The sequence below is a fragment of the Martes martes genome (genome assembly GCF_963455335.1).
Source record: "Martes martes genome assembly, chromosome: 16".
In the NCBI taxonomy this organism is placed as follows: domain Eukaryota; kingdom Metazoa; phylum Chordata; class Mammalia; order Carnivora; family Mustelidae; genus Martes; species Martes martes.
The window spans coordinates 38,243,900-38,261,543 of NC_137904.1; the positions used below are offsets into that span (position 1 = coordinate 38,243,900).

The window sequence follows — 17,644 nt, forward strand, 5'->3', positions numbered from 1 at the left end:
GTGCATCACAGCAATTTGTGATGGAAGAGAGTCATTCCTTAGACAGTTACAGTGCTTCTCGAATAGTTGGCCTATTTGTCAAATACCAGATTGTTTTTAAATGGATTAGCACTGGGTGTTACACACAAACAGTGAATCATGGAACACAACATCAAAAACTAATGATGCAGTATATGGTGCCTAACATAACATAAAAATAACAAAAGCAACAACAAAATGAATTACATTATTCTATCACTATTTCTTTGTCTTGAGGTTACCCCAATATTTCTCTTCAAAAATAATCACTTATAGGCGCACCTGGGTCTTAGTCAGTTGAGCGTCCCACTCTTGATTTCAGCTTTGGTCATGAGCTCAGGATAGTGAGTTTGAGCCCCACATCGGAGAGTCTGTTTGAGTATTCTCCCTCTCCTCTCCCTCTAACCTTCTCCCCGCTTGTACTCTCTCCCACTCTCTCTTTCTAAAATAAACACAAAACTTTTTTTTTTTTTTAAGTATATGAAGAAATTGCTGAAGCCATGAGAAGACCAAGGATAGGTGACAGCTAAATGGAACGTGGGATCCTGATGAGATCCTGGGAACAGAGAAAGGACTTCAAGTTAAACACATAGGGAATCTGAGTCAAGTATGGACCTTAGTTAATAATAATGTATCAATGCTGGCTCCTTAATTGTGACAAAGTTACTGTTGAAACTGATAGTGATAATAAAAGAGACTGGGTATGAGTATATGTGGGAAGTCTCTATCTTTGTAATTTTTCTGTGAAACTAAAACTATTCTAAAATTTATCTCTATCTATCTATCTATCTATCTATCAAAAATAAAGATACAAGGACTAGCTCCAGACTACTATTTTTCTCTTCTGTTTCTTTGTTGTGTCCACCCTTAGTGGCCTCTCCCTCTCAAGCTCATCTCAGATTTTCCTTCTCAACTCAACTTCTAAGTATTGAACATCCCAGAGCTCTATTTGCTCTTCCTTTGGTCTCTCTCTTTACATTTTCACATTCTTCTTGATGACCTCTTCTAAAAGCAAGGTTTTAAATATCATTTACATGTCCAAGAGTCATAGACGTGGATCCCATTTTGACCCTCTTCAGAATTCATTTTATATCCAGCCACCTACTTGGCATCTCCCCACAAATGCTCACTCTCCATCTCAAATGGAACTCTTGACATCACTTCATGCACCAGAGATGCTCTCCCTCAGTCCCCTGTGTCATCTTAATAGCTGTCAACGTTGAATCACTCAGGCCAAAAAAAGGTAGGAGTTACCTTTGATCTGTGATCTTCAACTTCCCTCATTCATTCCATCAGGATGCCCATCTGCTTCTGTTTTCACCAACACAATCCTAGTTGAAGCTACTGGGTCACGACATAAATTCTCAGCCTCGTCTTGAACCTCTCTTTCTGTGCATCTACTGTGGTTCACCCATAGTGGCTACTTCTCTGTTTCTTGGAAAGCCCAACTCCTTCTTGCCTTCTTGGCATCTTGAATCCACCTGAAGCGCTAGTGCTCCTCATCTTCATGAGGCCAGATCTTTACTGTCATTTAAATCTCAGGTTAAGGGCACCTGGGTGGCTCAGTTGGTTAAGCAACTGCCTTCAGCTCAGGTCATGATCCTGGAGTCCCGGGATCAAGTCCCGCACTGGGCTCCCTGCTCAGCAGGAAATCTGTTTCTCCCTCTGACCCTCTCCCCTCTCATGCTCTCTCTCTCTCTCTCTCTCTCTCTCTCAGGTAAATAAATAAAATCTTAAAAAAAAAAAATCTCAGATTAAGTGTCATAATCTGAAAGGCCATCAACTGTCCCACAATCTAAGGTATCCTTCCAGTCACTTTCCTATTATCTTGTCCCAATCTTTACTTATACTGCAGAATACTTTCTGTACATAATGTTCTCCTTCTAGTTTATTTCAGTTGCTTTTATGTTCCTGTCTCCCTCCATTAGAATACAAGTACTTAGAAAACAGGATGTATGTTCCATGCTTAGGACACTGCCTGATAATTGTAGGTACTCAGTGATGTTTGTTGAAATAATGACAGTGACAAGTGAGAAGTAGATGCTAACATTCTGAAATTCAGGGATGTGAGGGATCCCAGTGGAACTGAAGCAATCAGGAAAAGTTTCTGGAAAGGAATGGGAGTTGGTGAGCCTTTGAGAATTGAGTAAGACTAGTCAAGAAGAAGTAGATAAAGAGGGAATTCCAGGGTGGGGGGTAGGCTAAATAAAGCAAAGGTGTAGGAAGAGTAATAAACACGAATACTTGGGGACAGCAGGTAGAGCAGAAATTTTGCAAAGATTACGAGAAATGAGATCAGACTGAGGGGTCAATGCAAATGGCAGAGATTCTAGAATACCAGGTAAAGGGACTAAGAATCATCCATGTTAGGGACTTTTCCCTCTTGTTGATTTTTTTTTAAATAAAGATTTTTAAAATTATTTTTATTTGACAGAGATCACAAGTAGGCAGAGAGGCAGGCAGAGAGAGGGGGAAGCAGGCTCCCTGCTGAGCAGAGAGCCCGATGTGGGGCTTGATCCCAGGATCCTGAGATCATGACCTGAGCCAAAGGCAGAGGCTTTAACCCACTGAACCACCCAGGTGCCCCCCATCTTGTTGATTTTTGACCCTGGCTGCATTTGAGCCTCTTAACTGCAGTCTCATCCTAAGCGTTTTAGGTGAAAGTAATACAGTCTGTTTCACCACCCTTTTTTTTTCCTTTTCCTTAATCTCCCAATGCACATACAATTTTGATGTCTGCTTGCTTGAGTCTGGCTAAATGTGCAAGGCGATTCTAGCTTGTATACCTTTCCAATGGTTGAGTAGTCAGTGTGTGGCCCAGTTAGCCAGTGCAATCCTCGATCTGAGTGTTCTGTCTGGTTTTTATGGTAAATGGGGGTCACGTAGGGTAGAGGGATAGAAATGAGTCTCATTCTTATCTGACAACTTCAAAACTGTCAAGAATGGCACAGATGTAAGTACTCAGAGACACGGTATCACCCTCATGCCCACCATACTTTTAAATGAAACACATTGAGCTAAATAAAAGGGTTTGCTCTGGCTTTGATTTCCCCAAGCAGAGTGTCAGCTCCTGGTGCTATTCCCTCTGCCATGTGAGTGTGGGCCTGTCCACCATCTTGAAACTGCTTTTTTAAAGATTTTTTATTTATTTATTTGACAGAGAGAAAGAGATCACAAGTAGGCAGAGAGGCGGGCAGAGAGAGATGGGGGAAGCAGGCTCCCCGCCCAGCAGGGAGCCTGATGCGGGGCTCTATCCCAGGACCCTGGGATCATGACCTGAGCTGAAGGCAGAGGCTTAACCCACTGAGCCACCCAGGCACCCCTTGAAACTGCTTTTGTTGACATTCCCACTGACCACAAATACAGGCATCTCACCAACGAGTCTTTGGATGTAAACTAAAACCTCCCGAGGTTTGTTTGAGCGGGCCTGCAGTGTGGTATAACATTTGACTTCACGACAGCGTTTTTCCTGGGTTCATCCAACTTTGTTGGGCATCTCTTATCGGCGATGCTTTGCATCGATAGTGGGATTTCAAAAGAAGACATGTTCTCTGGCTTCAAGAAAGTTACAGTATAATGTGAAAGAATGACATGGAAACAGGTTAATGTGGGGCACTATCTCCATGCCAAAATGTAGGAAAACTCATAATATCAAAGGTGCATGGAGGAGAGGGAGACCTACCGCATGTATAGAAGTCAAGCACTTCGGGGAGAGGATTATCCCTGGCAAGTCCAGTGGGTGCCACGCAATGTACCAGGATGGTCATTTACATTTCTCCTAGTGATCCGCACTCTTCTCCATGTTCCTGCTTCCCGTGTAGGGAGTATAATAGGCCATTAAGGGAAAACAGTGATTGTCTTGGGGATAGAGAATGTGATCCTTCACATCCTGCATCCAATGATAGCAGCGCTTTTCCCCCTTCCAACATTTGGTGTTCTACTGATCCAACAGGATCAGTGCCTCCTTATGTTACCTCCTTAGGCCGAGAAAAAGAGTTTCTTGAAGAAACTATACTATTCAGAGCTCCTCTAGCCCATTTAAACAAAATAGCACAGTAGTACCTGTAGTCTAAGTGTGTCTCCCCTATACTTGGTTCCATCCTCCCTTATCATAGACCACCTGTCACAGATGATGTGGCACTGACCAGTGGCTTGGAAGTGCATTTCTGCAATGTGTGTGCTTATTGTTAGGTGCATTTCAATGGGAGTTTCCTTAAGCATTCTCCTTTTCCCTGCAGGATCCCTCTGTGAGAGTTCTTCTGTTCCATCCTGCACCATTTCCCTCCCGACCACATCGGCCACTCTCAGTGTTGCTCTTGAGTTTTCTTTTCCATGAGGTCAAGAGACCACTCTACTTTCCATATGGAGATGGTCCCAAGTTGTGTTTTCTCTGAACCTAAGGTACGGATAAGGATTGAAAATACAGAGAGAGGAGAGTTGCAGAAGTTCATCTCAAAATGATGTAGAAGAATTAGCAAGTAAAAATATAATTACTTTATGTATGGACACAGATGAGAATCCCTAGGAGTTATCCAGAAATGTGCTTTCTAGACTTAAGGGAAGGGTAATAAGGGTTTGAAGAATCGGTCAGTTCCTTTAGGACTGTTTGGAAAAACCCAGCATGGGGGTGTGGGCAGTGTTCATGTGAGACCCCTACAAGTTTGGTGATTTAGAATAGAAATGGTATGGGCGGGGGCGTGTATTGATTTTTATGTAGACTCTGGTGACCAGTTTCAGGGAGTTCGGAGAAGATTTAGTCTTTCATATCCATTCTACGGTGCTTACTGATCAGATGCCATTTTCCTGTAATTAGAAGCTCATCTCTTTCCAAATTCTAATTTGCCTTTTAAAGTAGCTCACTTCTAAACATTTGAGTAGGGCAGCAGAACTAGATGACAAAAATCCTTTCTAGCTGTAAGATAGGAATCAACACAGTTCTGCCTGCCACGGGCTGAATCCAGCCCTCGAGGTGTGTCCGTAAATATCATTTTATTGTCACATAGCCGCAGCCGTTCCTTTCTATACTGTATATGGCTTCATTTGTGTTACAGTGGCACAGATGAGTCGTGGGGGCAGGAACAGTACGACCTTCAAAGCCCACATTATTTATGATCTGGCCATTTACAGAGAAAGTTTGCTGACTCTTGTTCTAAGACATCCTATGTATTTTTTTAAATTTTATTTATTTTTTTTAGTGACATCCCTTCTATCCCTTCTCTGTTCGTCCATTTCCTTAACTGCCCAAGAGGAGATCAGAGTAATGAATTCTGTGTCTCTTTCTGAATCCCAAGACTCTGAATTTTCTTTTGAAACTCGCAAGTTCTCAAACTGCCACAATGAAAGAAGGGAGAAGAAAATTGAAATATGTTTTCCTTACTACCAAGAGAGGGACCCTTGCTATGTATATCTCCTCATCCGGCAGCGATGACAGCTTTTACTGTCAACACAATGTTTTTGATTAGACACCTGGATTTTTCCCAGGGGCCGGTTGCACGTTAAGTGCAGAGATCTGACGCTTTGGCACAGTGCTACAGAGGCTGAGGCTCCTTTCTGCTCACCTGTTTGCTGGGAGGAGTTCTCAGCCAGCTGGCCTGGCGGCTCACAGCTCACTGGCTATCAGATGTAAACAAGATGACTAGGGAGGATCTGGCTGGGCAAGTTTAAAATGGGAAGCCAGTACTCCTCCCAGTGCTCTGTTGCAAACAGCCACTCATGCTTGTGGTAGCAGAGTTTTAGATATATTTTTTTTAAGATTTTATTTATTTGTCAGAGAGAGATTTTTGTTTATTTGTCAGAGAGAGCACAAGCAGGGGGAGCAGGAGGCAGAGCGAGAGGGAGAAGCAGGCTCCCCACTGAGCAGGAGCCCAATGTGGGGCTCAATCCCAGGATCCTGGGATCGTGACCTGAGCCAAAGGAAGACACTTGACAACTGAGCCACCCAGGCGTCCCTGTACCAAAGCTTTAAATGAGATGCCTTTGAAATATGCTGTCCTAACTTTCCAAATGGCCCAACAGTATGAGGCATTCAGAAACACATTGTATGAAATGCCTTCTTTTTCTTCCCAGCTAGCCTGCAGGTATCATATTCTGTAATTGACAGATGGCACATGGGCCCAGGCCTGATTGATTTTTGCAGGGCGAGTTTGGATCCTTCACAGGGCATGTCGAAGAAAGCAAACGAAGCTCTGCAGTTCTGTTGTTAGAACAGACTTCATTCAGATAGTCTGATTGTCGAGGCGCCTGCTGAATTTTTACATTTCACTTCTGAGTGGATGGAGTAGCTGAAGGATCAATGACAGGACACGAAGGAAGAGCAAGACATTCTGCAGCTCTGTGGCTGGAACGGAAGCTTGCGGTGATGTTTCTGTCCGTTGCAATACTTGTAATTATCCAAGGACTTCGTTTTCTTCTACCTTTTAAATGATATCTCCTGGGATGCCTGGGGGGCTCAGTCGGTTAAGCCTCTGCCTTTGGCTCAGGTCATGATCCCAGAGTCCTGGGATCGAGTCCCGCATCGGGCCCCTTGCTCAGCAGGGAGCCTGCTTCTCCATCTGCCTGCCGCTCCCCCTGCTTGTACTCTGTCTCTCTCTCTCTGTCTCTTTCTCTCTGACAAATAAATAAGTAAAATCTTTATTTTAAAAAAAAAGGGACTTCTCTAAAATCAGTGCTTCAGTCAGATTGATTGGTCTTCCTTATGAGGGGCCTCTGTATGTGTGTGCAGGGGATGGGGGATGCCTATATATACAGAAGGAAGAGAATGAGAATATGAATGTATCTAAAAATCTGAAAACTTAGTCATTTTAGTCATTTTACTTAGGATTGTATTGGAATTAGCTTTCCCTTTTTATCATCTTAGGAGCAAACATCTTTGCTTTCTCTTTTTTCCTCACTGCTTTTCCTTTGGTGGAAATGATAGTTTCTTAAGGATATGGTCAAATGGCAAGATAAAGAAAAAAATATTGAAATATGTAATGCGGTGGCATGTGGATTTGACACTACAATTTAGATATATAGGGAAATGTGCCTCATCCTCTGATTAGTGTTCAACATGATGCTTTATCCTCATTTATCATAGATAAATAGTGCCATAAATAATCTCATTAGGTCAGTGGTTGACAAGAGGGGCAGCGTGAGATTGTTTTATTCTAATTTTTTTAAGATTGTATTTATTTATTTGAGAGAGGGAGAGAGAGAGAGAGGGAGAGGGAGAGTAAGAGAGAAGGGCAGGGGGAGGGGGAAGCAGACTCCATGCCAATCAGGAAACCTGATGTGGGGCTCGATCCCAGGACCTTGGGATCATGACCTGAACCAAAGGCAGATGCTTAACCGACTGAGCCACCCAGGCATCCTTGTGACATTGTTTGAATGAAAGGTACTGCATTTAACACCAACTGGGTCAGGGCAGGCTGAGAACATGCTCTACAATGTGTTTGACAGTTTTGAACAGTGATACATTGTCCTATGTCCCAGCCAACATTCAGGTGAGTGTAAACTTTTATTTATCTGAGCATATAAACTCCCTTTTGCATATGAACACAAAGTATCCCTTACATAGTTTCAGTATATCCTCTTCTCCAGCAATGCAAATACTGTGTATATCAAGGGAAGATGGTACTTCATTTTGTTCTGAACTTCGTCAAGAGCTGTTCTGTATTTTGGAAAATCCCACCACTGAGAGCAATGCCACTTGTGGATTGTGGCCTCTCCAATAGAGTACAACTATGTTATTATTTCTTAAGGTTTATTTATTTATTTGAGAGCGAGAGTGAGAGAGAGGCGGGGGACTAGGCAGGGGAGAGGGAAAGGGAGAGAATTTCGAGCGCAGAGCCCAACGCTGGCCCAAGCCCAGGACCCTGAGATCATGACCTGAGTCGAAATCAAGAGTTGGACGCTGAACTGACTGAGCCACCCAGGCACCCACCGCCCCCCACCAACTGTATTATTGGTACCTGTTTCAATCAGATATTCAACTTCTTCATTCTTCTGGAGTATCATAACCAAGTATTTACAAATTGAAATATATTTTATTACAAATTATACATTTATCCTTTATATTACAGCTAAAGAATTACAGTCTCTTGATTGTTTTTTGAAATTAAGTTCATAAATTAACAGTCACAAATTTTTTTTTGGAGAGCCACATAGGAAATATTTTAAATTTGGCAGGCCAGTTGGTCTCTGTCACAATTATTCAACTCTGCCATTGTAGTGAGAAAGCCACCATAGGCAATATGCGAAGAAGTGGACATGGCTGTGTTTCAATAGAACTTTATAGACATTGAAATTTCCATTTGATATAATTTTCACATGTAACAAGACATTCTTTTTTATTTGTTTTTGACTACTTGAAAATGCGAAGACTTCTTAGCTTTTGAGTGGTACAGAAACAGTCAGTGGGCCATTTTTGGCTAGTGGATGATAATTTGCCAGTCTCTGTTCGAAGGCATCAAGCTCAAGCAAACACACTGAAATATGTATTATTATGAATTACATTTCTTTTATTTCTTATTTACTTTATAGCTAAAGTACTGTGTTAATTGTTGGAAATGGATCTGTGTAATTACTATCAACAAAAATTTTTGTAAAACAACTTGGTAAAATATTTAATGTAAAACAAATTTTTGAGTACTGTGAAGATCCTCACTTGTAATGATGAGATATACACAAGAGTGTGGCTTCTCATTGTGGTTTTGATTTGTATTTCCCTGGTGCTGAGTGATGCGGAGCACTTTTTCATGTGTCTGTTGGCCATCTGGATGTCTTCTTTGGAGAAATGTCTGTTCATGTGTTCTGCCCATCTCTTCACTGGATTAATTCTTGGTGGGTGTTGAGTTTGATAAGTTCCTTGTAGACTTTGGACACTAGCCCTTTATCTGATAAGACATTTGCAAACATCTTCTCCCATTTTGTCAGTTATTTTTTGGTTTTGTTGACTGTTTCCTTTGCTGTGCAAAAGCTTTTTATTTTGATGAAGTCCCAATAGTTCATTTTTGCTTTTATTTTTCTTGCCTTTGGAGATGTGTCTAGCAAGAAGTTGCTGCAGCCAGGGTCACAGAGGTGGCTGACTGTGTTCTCCTCTAGGATTTTGGTGGATTCCTGTATCACATTTAGATCTTACTTCCATTTTGAGTTCATCTTTGTGTACGGTGTATGAAAATGGTTCAGTTTTGTTCTGAATGTGGCTGTCCAGTTTCCCCAAGACCATTTGTTGAAGAAACTATCTTTTTTCCATTGGACATTCTTTCCTCCTTTGTCAAAGATCAGTTGACCATAGAGTTCAGGGTCCATTTCTGGGCTCTCTATTCTGTTCCATTGATCTATGTGTCTGTTTTGGGGCCAGGACCATACTGTCTTGATGATGACAGCTTTGTAATAGAGCTTGAAGTTGGGAATTGTGATGCCACCATCTTGGTTCTCTTTTTCAGCATTCCTTCGGCTATTCTAGGTCTTTTCTGGTTTCATATAAATTTTAGAATTATTTGTTCCAGCTCTTTGAAAAACGTTGGTGGTGTTTTGATAGGGATTGCACTGAGTGTGTATATTGTCCTGGGTAGTATAGACATTTTAACAATATTTGTTCTTCCAATCCATGAGCATGGAACATTTTTCCATTTCTTTGTGTCTTCCTCAATTTCTTTCATAAGTGTTCTATTGTTTCCAGAGTACAGATCCTTTACCTCTTTGGTTGGGTTTATTCCTAACTATCTTACAGTTTTTGGTGCAATGGGATGCCACCTCACACCAGTCAGATGTCTAAAATTAACAAGTCAAGGAACAACAAATATTGGTGAGGATGTAGAGAAAGGGGCACCCTCTTACATTGCTGGTGGGAATGCAAAGTGGTGCAGCCACTCTGGAAAACAGTATGGAGGTTCCTGAAAAAGTTAAAAATAGAGCTACCCTATGACCCAGCAATTGCACTACGGGGTATTTACCCAAAAGATACAAACATAGTGATCTGAAGGGGTATCTGCACCCCAATGTTTATAGTAGCAATGTCCACAATAGCTAAACTATGGAAGGAGCCCAGATGTCCATCGACAGATCAATGGATAAAGAAGATGTGGTATGTTTATACAATGGAGTATTACTCCATTACTCCATCAAAAAAAGAGACCTTACCATTTATAATGACATGGATGGAACTAGAGGGTATTATGCTAAGTGAAATAAATCAAGCCAGTTATCATATGATCTCACTCATATGTGGAATTTAAGGAACAAAACAGATCATAGGGGAAGGGAGGGAAAAATAAAATAAGACAAAATCAGAGAGGGAGACAAACCATAGGAGACTTTAATCATAGGAAACAAACAGGATTGCTGGGGGGCAGGGGGCGGTGCAGATGGGGTGAGTGGGTGATGGGCAGTAAAGATGGAACATGATTTAAGAAGCACTGGGTATTGTAAAAGACTGATGAATCACTGAACTCTACCTCTGAAACTAATAATACCGATATGTTAATTAATTGAATTTAAACAAAATAAAATTAGAAAAAAAGTGAGTGTGGCTTTCCCAACAACTACCTCTGAGAATAAAGAAAGAAGGTCATATTTATGGTTTAAATTGTTCAAGAGAGTCAACAATCCTGATTGGGTAAAATTTGGTGAGTTTTGATAAAACTCAGAAATTCATGTCTTTGATAAGGAAAAACAATCCCGGCTTATCTCTAATGCAAAGCTGTTAGGTGGTGTCCACAGTTCAATACTTTTGGGCTTTCAGATAAGTGTATCTCTTCCAGACTTGGGACATGCTTCATACCCAGCAGAGTTAGGCTGAAGTTTAGTGAAATATCAGAGTGGTTTTTGTTTTTTGATTGTTTGTTTTTTTGTAGAGTCTACTGCCTGTGAGTTTTATTTAATTATCAAGGTGGGCATTACAAAATGTTTGTTTCAAAAATGGGTCACTGTAGGGGTGCCTGGTGGCTCATTCAGTTAAGCGCCCAACTCTTGGTTTGAGCTCAAGTCATGATTTCAGGGTCCTGGGATTGAGCCTCACATCGGGCTCCATGCTAAGCACAGTTGGCTTGACATTCTCTCTCTCCCTCTGCCTCTTTCCCCTCTCTCTCTCTCTCTCTGTCTAAAATAAATAAATAAAATATTTTTTTAAAAATGGGCCACAGGGTATGAGTGCATTAGGAGAATCTGATCTCAAAGATTTCTAAACCTTTGCCATTCCCCTCTTTCTCCTATGATGACCCTCCAATGATCTGGGAAGGAAGGGGAGGGTGGATTATGCAATATTAAGGCTCAGAGGAAGCATCAGAATTGCTCTGAACCAGAGAAATGTCTACTTGGTAGACTTTCCAACCATATAACTCTTGATCTGGTTTCTTAAGTCAGTCTGGTGTAAAGAATTCCTAGCTGATTTCAAATCTCCTTGTCTTTCCCTAGTGCCACAAATACCTGGAGTCTCTCCAGCCTCTGCTTTGAGGCCAATTCTCCCTTTGCCTGCTGCCCCAGAACAGATCACTGGCCTTCCACTCAGCTGCCTTTAGGATCATCCTCGAGGGCTGCGGGAGCTCTATCCATTCCACATGGAAATGGGGTCCTGGGTAACCCATTGTCCTTTGATGCATCGCAAGCCCTAGACTTGTGCTGGGCACCTTGGAACAGGATTATCTTTCCAGAACCTTGAGTAGGTTCTTTTCCCCTCTTCTTTTTATGTCTAAATACCTCAAACCCCACCGTCTTATCCAGAAGAAGTGGGCTTCTCTTTCACTCATTCCGTGTCATAAACCATTCTTCATCACAAAACTGCTAGCCTCAGCGGCCTTAATATCCCAGACAGAACATGTCTTCCCTCTACTATGGGAGACTCTTGGAGCTAAGCAATGGAAACTTGTATGGAAGCTAAAGGAATTTGGCAAATCCTCTCTCTATGCAAAGCTGTGCTTTCAAACGCATTGTTTTGGACCATGTTCTCTCACTGAGAATGATGCGTCTGAAGGAGACCGAAAAAAGAACAAGATTTAAAGAAATGCAATGCAAAGCAAGGTTTAACATTAGCTATATCCCTGCTGAATAACAAATATGGTAAAAGTTACCTTATTTTCCTCCAGTGGGACTGACAGGTGACATGTGGATGTGGTTCAGTAGCGGAAGCGTCCACACAAATGTGTCTGCCTCCAACACTTTGGGGCGGATACCCACATGTAATAGAATCACCCCCATTGCCCACCAGCTGTCATCAAGGTCAAAGATTATCCTGAGGTCCCATCTGCAGGAGCTCACAGATCCCTGTGCTATGTATGTCCCTATTTCTTGGGCTTTCCCTTTTTCTCCCTATGATGGCAAAAACTCTCACCATGATGATTCATATTCTTGTTTTCATTTTCCAGGGGCCCAAGGAAAGCTCTTCCCTCTTCTAGCCTCAACCTTTTAGCAAATGCCCTTTCCATTCCTAAAGGGTTTCTGCACCCCTTGTCTGGCTTGTGGATGGGATCAGCCTCCTTTCCTCAATCCCAGTGGAGGGTGCATGTGTGCGTATGTGTGTGTGTGTGTGTGTGTGTTCATGTGTGTGTACACGCGTGTGTGTGTGCGCTCATGGGCTTATGTAGATGCAGAAAAGAGATGAGTTGGAGGTAGAGACAAGTGACAGGGGAAATGAAATAGACTTAAATACAGAATTACTGTCTATTTCCCTTGAATAGAAATCTCCTGAGTGCTTTTTGATAAAAACGCGATGACAGGATATTTACAGGTTAATAATCTATTTGAAAAATGAAAAAAGGAGAGGGTGGCTGCTGCATTTTGTAGGATAACTTGTGGGTAGAAGATTATTGTATGTATGTTCACTCTTCTTCCACAGCCAAGACACAGGGATCCTCGGCTAGCCTCTCAGTGTCTCTCCTCCTTTTTTCCCCCCATACAGCTCAACAGAATTCACCAAAAATCCATGAAGGCTGGTGGGCGTACAAGGAGGTGGTCCAGGGAAGCTTTGTTCCAGGTAAATACACATTTATTCATATTCTTTTATTTTTTAAGGAAGAAATTTGAATGAAATATAATATTATTTCCAGAATTTTGCCTTTGCTGCCTGACGAGGAAGGCATTGCAAGGAGCAGCCGTGTCTCTTGTACGTGGTGGATATAAGACTTTTCCATCAAGGGCCAGTTTGTTCTAGAGTGGCAATTTCACCAAGACCCCCTTGCTCCATGGGAGCCTACATCCCAAGGACTTCCCCTCTACAGGTGGCTCTGCCAGTAGGAGGGCAGTGGAGGACTAAGGGTTGAAGCGCTGTTGGAATTTTGTTAAGTAAGAAAGAGCCTTTTTTTTTTTTTTTAACATTAATGAAACAGGAAGTCTGGAAAGGCTGACCATGACAGTGAGGCTTGCTGGGATGCATGCTGTCACTGATGTCACTTGAGTAGCATCTGTGGTCAGAACTTAGCAGATTGGGCCAAGCATGGGCTAAAAATAACGGCTGGAGTGAATGCTGTCACCATGGGGGTGGGGGAGAGAACTGAAGGCAAATTAGAGCCAGAAACATACAATGGCTTTAGGGTCGAAGGAAGCCTGGAGGGGCCTTGTAGCCCCCTACCACGCTGACCTTAATCGCAGCCCTCCCCCTTCTGCTGTATCAGACTTTAGTGGGGGAGAGAGGCAAGAGAAAAAAACAAGAATGTTAAGGAGAAGGATGGATGGAAAGGCGGGTGAGATATTTCAAAGTATTTTTAACTGCCTAGATGTGGGATGGGAAGAAATGCAGCACATGGGAGGAGTCGGTATGGAGTCCTCACTTACGGGCGAAGCACAGAGAGCTTCCCTTGTCAGTGGAGATCCTTGTGCTTGGTGGCAGGTGGGAAGAGCCACGTCCCCAGCTCAACCCGGTTGAGCCTTGGCTGCTGTTATGTTCTGGTTCTTCTATGGAGTTCCTAATGTCAGCTGTGCAGAGCACAGCAAGTTACTAAACCCCTCTGAGCATCCCTTTCTCAGCTGAACTGTGGAACAGTAACCCATGCTCTTGGGGCTTTCCGGTAGGAGGAGAGCAGCTTGGTGAGGGTATGGTGGGTAACCCACGAAAAAGCCAGCTGACTGCCAAATAGCCTCATAAATTAAGATTATTAACTGTACAAATTTACTCTGGCACATTTATTCCTTGGCCCAGTGGGCATAGATACTGGTCTTGATTAGTTCACCCAGAAATGATCAGGTTTCTAATAATAACCTTGTAACAGCTTGATTGACACAAGCTATATTCATGTGGCCGGATCTAGATACATGGCATTTTATCCTTAACAGCTGGGGACATCCCTTGCCAGTGGATGGCATGCTCATTGTTTTTCTGAGGAATCCGCTTGTCATGTTCAAGACGTCCCAGAAACCGCATTCATACATATATGCTTTGCGATTGTGGAATTAGAACCACAAAGGGCATTCCCTCGAGGTTATCATGAGTTTTGCCAAACTAAGAATATCCTCTGTAGTGACTGAAGTGCTCACGGATAATACTGAATAAACCCTGCAAAGTGTTGCTTTCCTGCCCCACATTTATTTTTGATGTTTCCCCCTCCGTTGGCACATCCCTTCTCTACACGTGTCCAAAGCCCACTTTTGATTTGGTTGTTGCTTCTGAGACAGCCGCAGGAAAAGTTTTATTTTTTCCTTTTATGTGTTGATTTAAAAAAAGCTGAACTTTCCCTCATTTCCAGCTTCACGGGAGATAATATGTACAAAACGGGCAGTATGGACTCTCACGTCGGACACACCAGGCGCTGAGTGGGGGTCCTATGGCTTCCTCCTGGTAGCTCTGTCCGCAAATTGCCTACCACCTCTCAGTTATTCATCTGTTAAAATGGAGATAAGGACCCAGTCAGCCTTATGAGGTTGTGTGAGGATTAAATTATATAATGCAAGATAAGGTGCTTATGGTCACGTCTGACCCATGGTGTGAGTACAAGTCAGTCGTTCTGGGTATTACTGTTATTATTTTATGAATAGCAGTACAATTGGATATTTGCTACTTTTCTGCTTGGGCAAAGGCAGAGAGCTATTAACTGGAAACCTAATAATGTAAGTGAGGGTCTCTCATGATGCGCAGAACATGGAAGACGCGTAGTAATTGTTCCTTGGGTTGGTGAGTCAGCTGGTCTCTAGGCAGTGGCCAACTGAGAAGTGACTTTATCATCCTCTACCTTGAACGGTCCCAAAGCCCTTTGGCTCCCGGGAAAGAAGCCTGGTATCTGATGATTTCATTTCTTAAACTTTGGGGTACTCCACTCTGTTAAATTAAAGAGAGGAGTCATGAGAATTTTTGAATTAAGTAATTGGACCTGAGCCTCTAACACAATCAAATGACCTCCTTCTTCTGAGCTGGTGCTCAGGGCGAACCGTGGACCCTTTATCTCTTATCCTCATTGCAGAGTATAAGGTCGAGAGTGCTCCTTGCTTTGCCACCGGGACTTTCTTCATGTGGTGGATGTGTGACAAAGAAGAGGACTTTGTATGACCAGACTATTTGAGCAAGTTTTATTGCCTCATAAGTTCTTTGCAAGAGTATCTAGGAAAAAGTTGTCATAACAGTTGTGATTCTGTGATTTCAACAAAGCTCGTGGTGCCTAGAAATAGAGGATTTCTCTAGCCATGGCAAGCACAAGGTTGATTTAGTAGCAGAATAACCCCCTTTGGTCAGTTCAAAGCACCTGTAGAGTTGCCCCCCACCCCCCTCCCCGATGGGGAGCACCATGCTTGGGGCTGTTGATATCAAGAGGTGACTGATTCACGGTTCTGATTCAAGGGTGAACCCACCATCTAAAGAGGAAGATGAAACTTGGGATGAATATAGTTCTTGTGCGGCTTCCTTAGCATTAAATTAACCATGGAATGGCCTCATTTTCTTAAGTGAGACAACGGAGCTCCTACTGTTGGAGGTGTTTTGAGTCAGGCTTTCTGTCCCTTGCAGCCCAAAGCATTCTCCCAGATTCAGTGTTCTCAGTGGGGAAGGAGGAGAAGGTGGACAATATTGGAGGGAACAGCACTGGCGGAGCGGGGTGGAAATGCACGGTGGGTGTGGAGAGTGTCTACAGAGCAGGGCGCACCATGGGGTCATGCATGAGGAGGCCAGCATGTCCTCAGGGGCCAGGCCATGAGAGTCTTTGTGTTTTGTGTTCAAGAAGTTACTTTCCCTTTGAGAGTAGAGGAATTATAAGACCTCGCTAAGCTCTGGAGAGACGTAATCAAATGGGTATTTTAAAAAGTCAGCTCTGGGAGCACCTGGGTGGCCCAGTGGGTTAAGCCTCTGCCTTCAGCTCAGGTCATGATCTGGGGGTCCTGGGATCAAGCCCTGCATCAGGCTCTCTGCTTGGCGGGGAGCCTGCTTCCCCCCCTCTCTCTGCCTGCCTTTCTGTCTACTTGTGATCTCTGTCAAATTAATAAAATCTTTAAAAAAAATAAAAAAATAAAAAGTCAGCTCTGGCTATAGTAATGGAGATGTACTGTCTTTTGATAAGAGTATCAGAGGGGCGCCTGGGTGGCTCAGTCTATTAGACATCTGTCTTTGGCTCAGGTCATGATCCCGGGATTCTGGGATCGAGCCCCGCATCAGGCTCCCTGCTCAGCAGGGATTCTGCTTCTCCCTCTGCTGCTCTCTCTCTTTGCCAAATAAATAAAATAAATAAATAAATAAATAAATAAATAAATAAAAGAATATCAGAGGCACAAGGATTCACAGGGAGCTTTTTTTCTTTCTTTTTCTTTTTTAAATCATCCAGGCAAGTATAGGCACACACCTATACTAAGACGGTGAGGGGGAAAACAAAAACAAAAACAAAAAAAGCCACAAAAACTGCAAAAAACAAACCCAGAGACAAAACCGCAAAACTGGGTTAATCATGTTATTGAAGGATTCGGCATAGGGTTTGTTTAGTGACATTTAAAGTATATCTCTCTTTCACACATGTAGATAACACATTTATCATTTAGCATAAATATACACATTTAACACATTTCAGAAAAATTTGTGCCAAATACTGTCTTTTCACATTCCGTTTATCCAAAACAGGGAAATCAGGCATTCTCTATAGAGGAGGCACTATGCTAGGAGCTGGGGTTTTAAAAAGGAGATGGCCTCTGACTTCTTTCAGTCTTGTGGGAGAGACAGTCGCTCAAAGTAAAAAGGGGCCTCTCAGCCCCAACACCTGCTTCACGTGGCTGGCTGTGTTTGGAATGGTGACTTTCTCTCTTTTCAGACTAGGACATCGGAGTCGAGGGACTTGCTTCTGTTTGAAAACTTGAAATCAGACACTTGGGGTATATGTTTTTAGAACTTTATGAAACCCTAGAGCAGGTAGAGAACCTCTCTTCCATCATCCCCTCCTAAGGCTTGCTCTCAGGGTGCTAATCCTGACCTCTTAAACTCACTCATCCAGCAAGCTCTCTCCAGATGCTTCCTTTCAATTTTGTCCTTGGTGGGTAATGACACAAAGGGGGCGCCTGGGTGGCGCAGTTGGTTAAGCTGCTAACTCTTGGTTTCAGCTTAGGTCTTGGTCTCAGTGTTATGAGATCGGGCCCCGCATCAGGCTCCATGCTCCGTGTGGAGACTGCTAAAATTTCTCTCTCCCTCACCTTCTGCTTCTCCCCCTACACATGCATGGGTGCACTCTCTCTAAAATAAATAAATGAATCT

At 42.9% G+C, this 17,644-nt stretch overlaps 1 protein-coding gene across 1 annotated transcript in view; it reads left to right on the forward strand.

Moving 5' to 3' along the window:
- The window catches only part of CA10 (carbonic anhydrase 10), a 495,353-nt gene that overhangs the window by 70,629 nt on the left and 407,080 nt on the right, over window positions 1–17,644 (forward strand). The window contains exon 2 of the mRNA XM_080826757.1: window positions 12,893–12,967. Coding sequence (XP_080682883.1) covers window positions 12,893–12,967 — 75 coding nt within the window. The remainder of the gene's footprint in view (window positions 1–12,892; window positions 12,968–17,644) is intronic.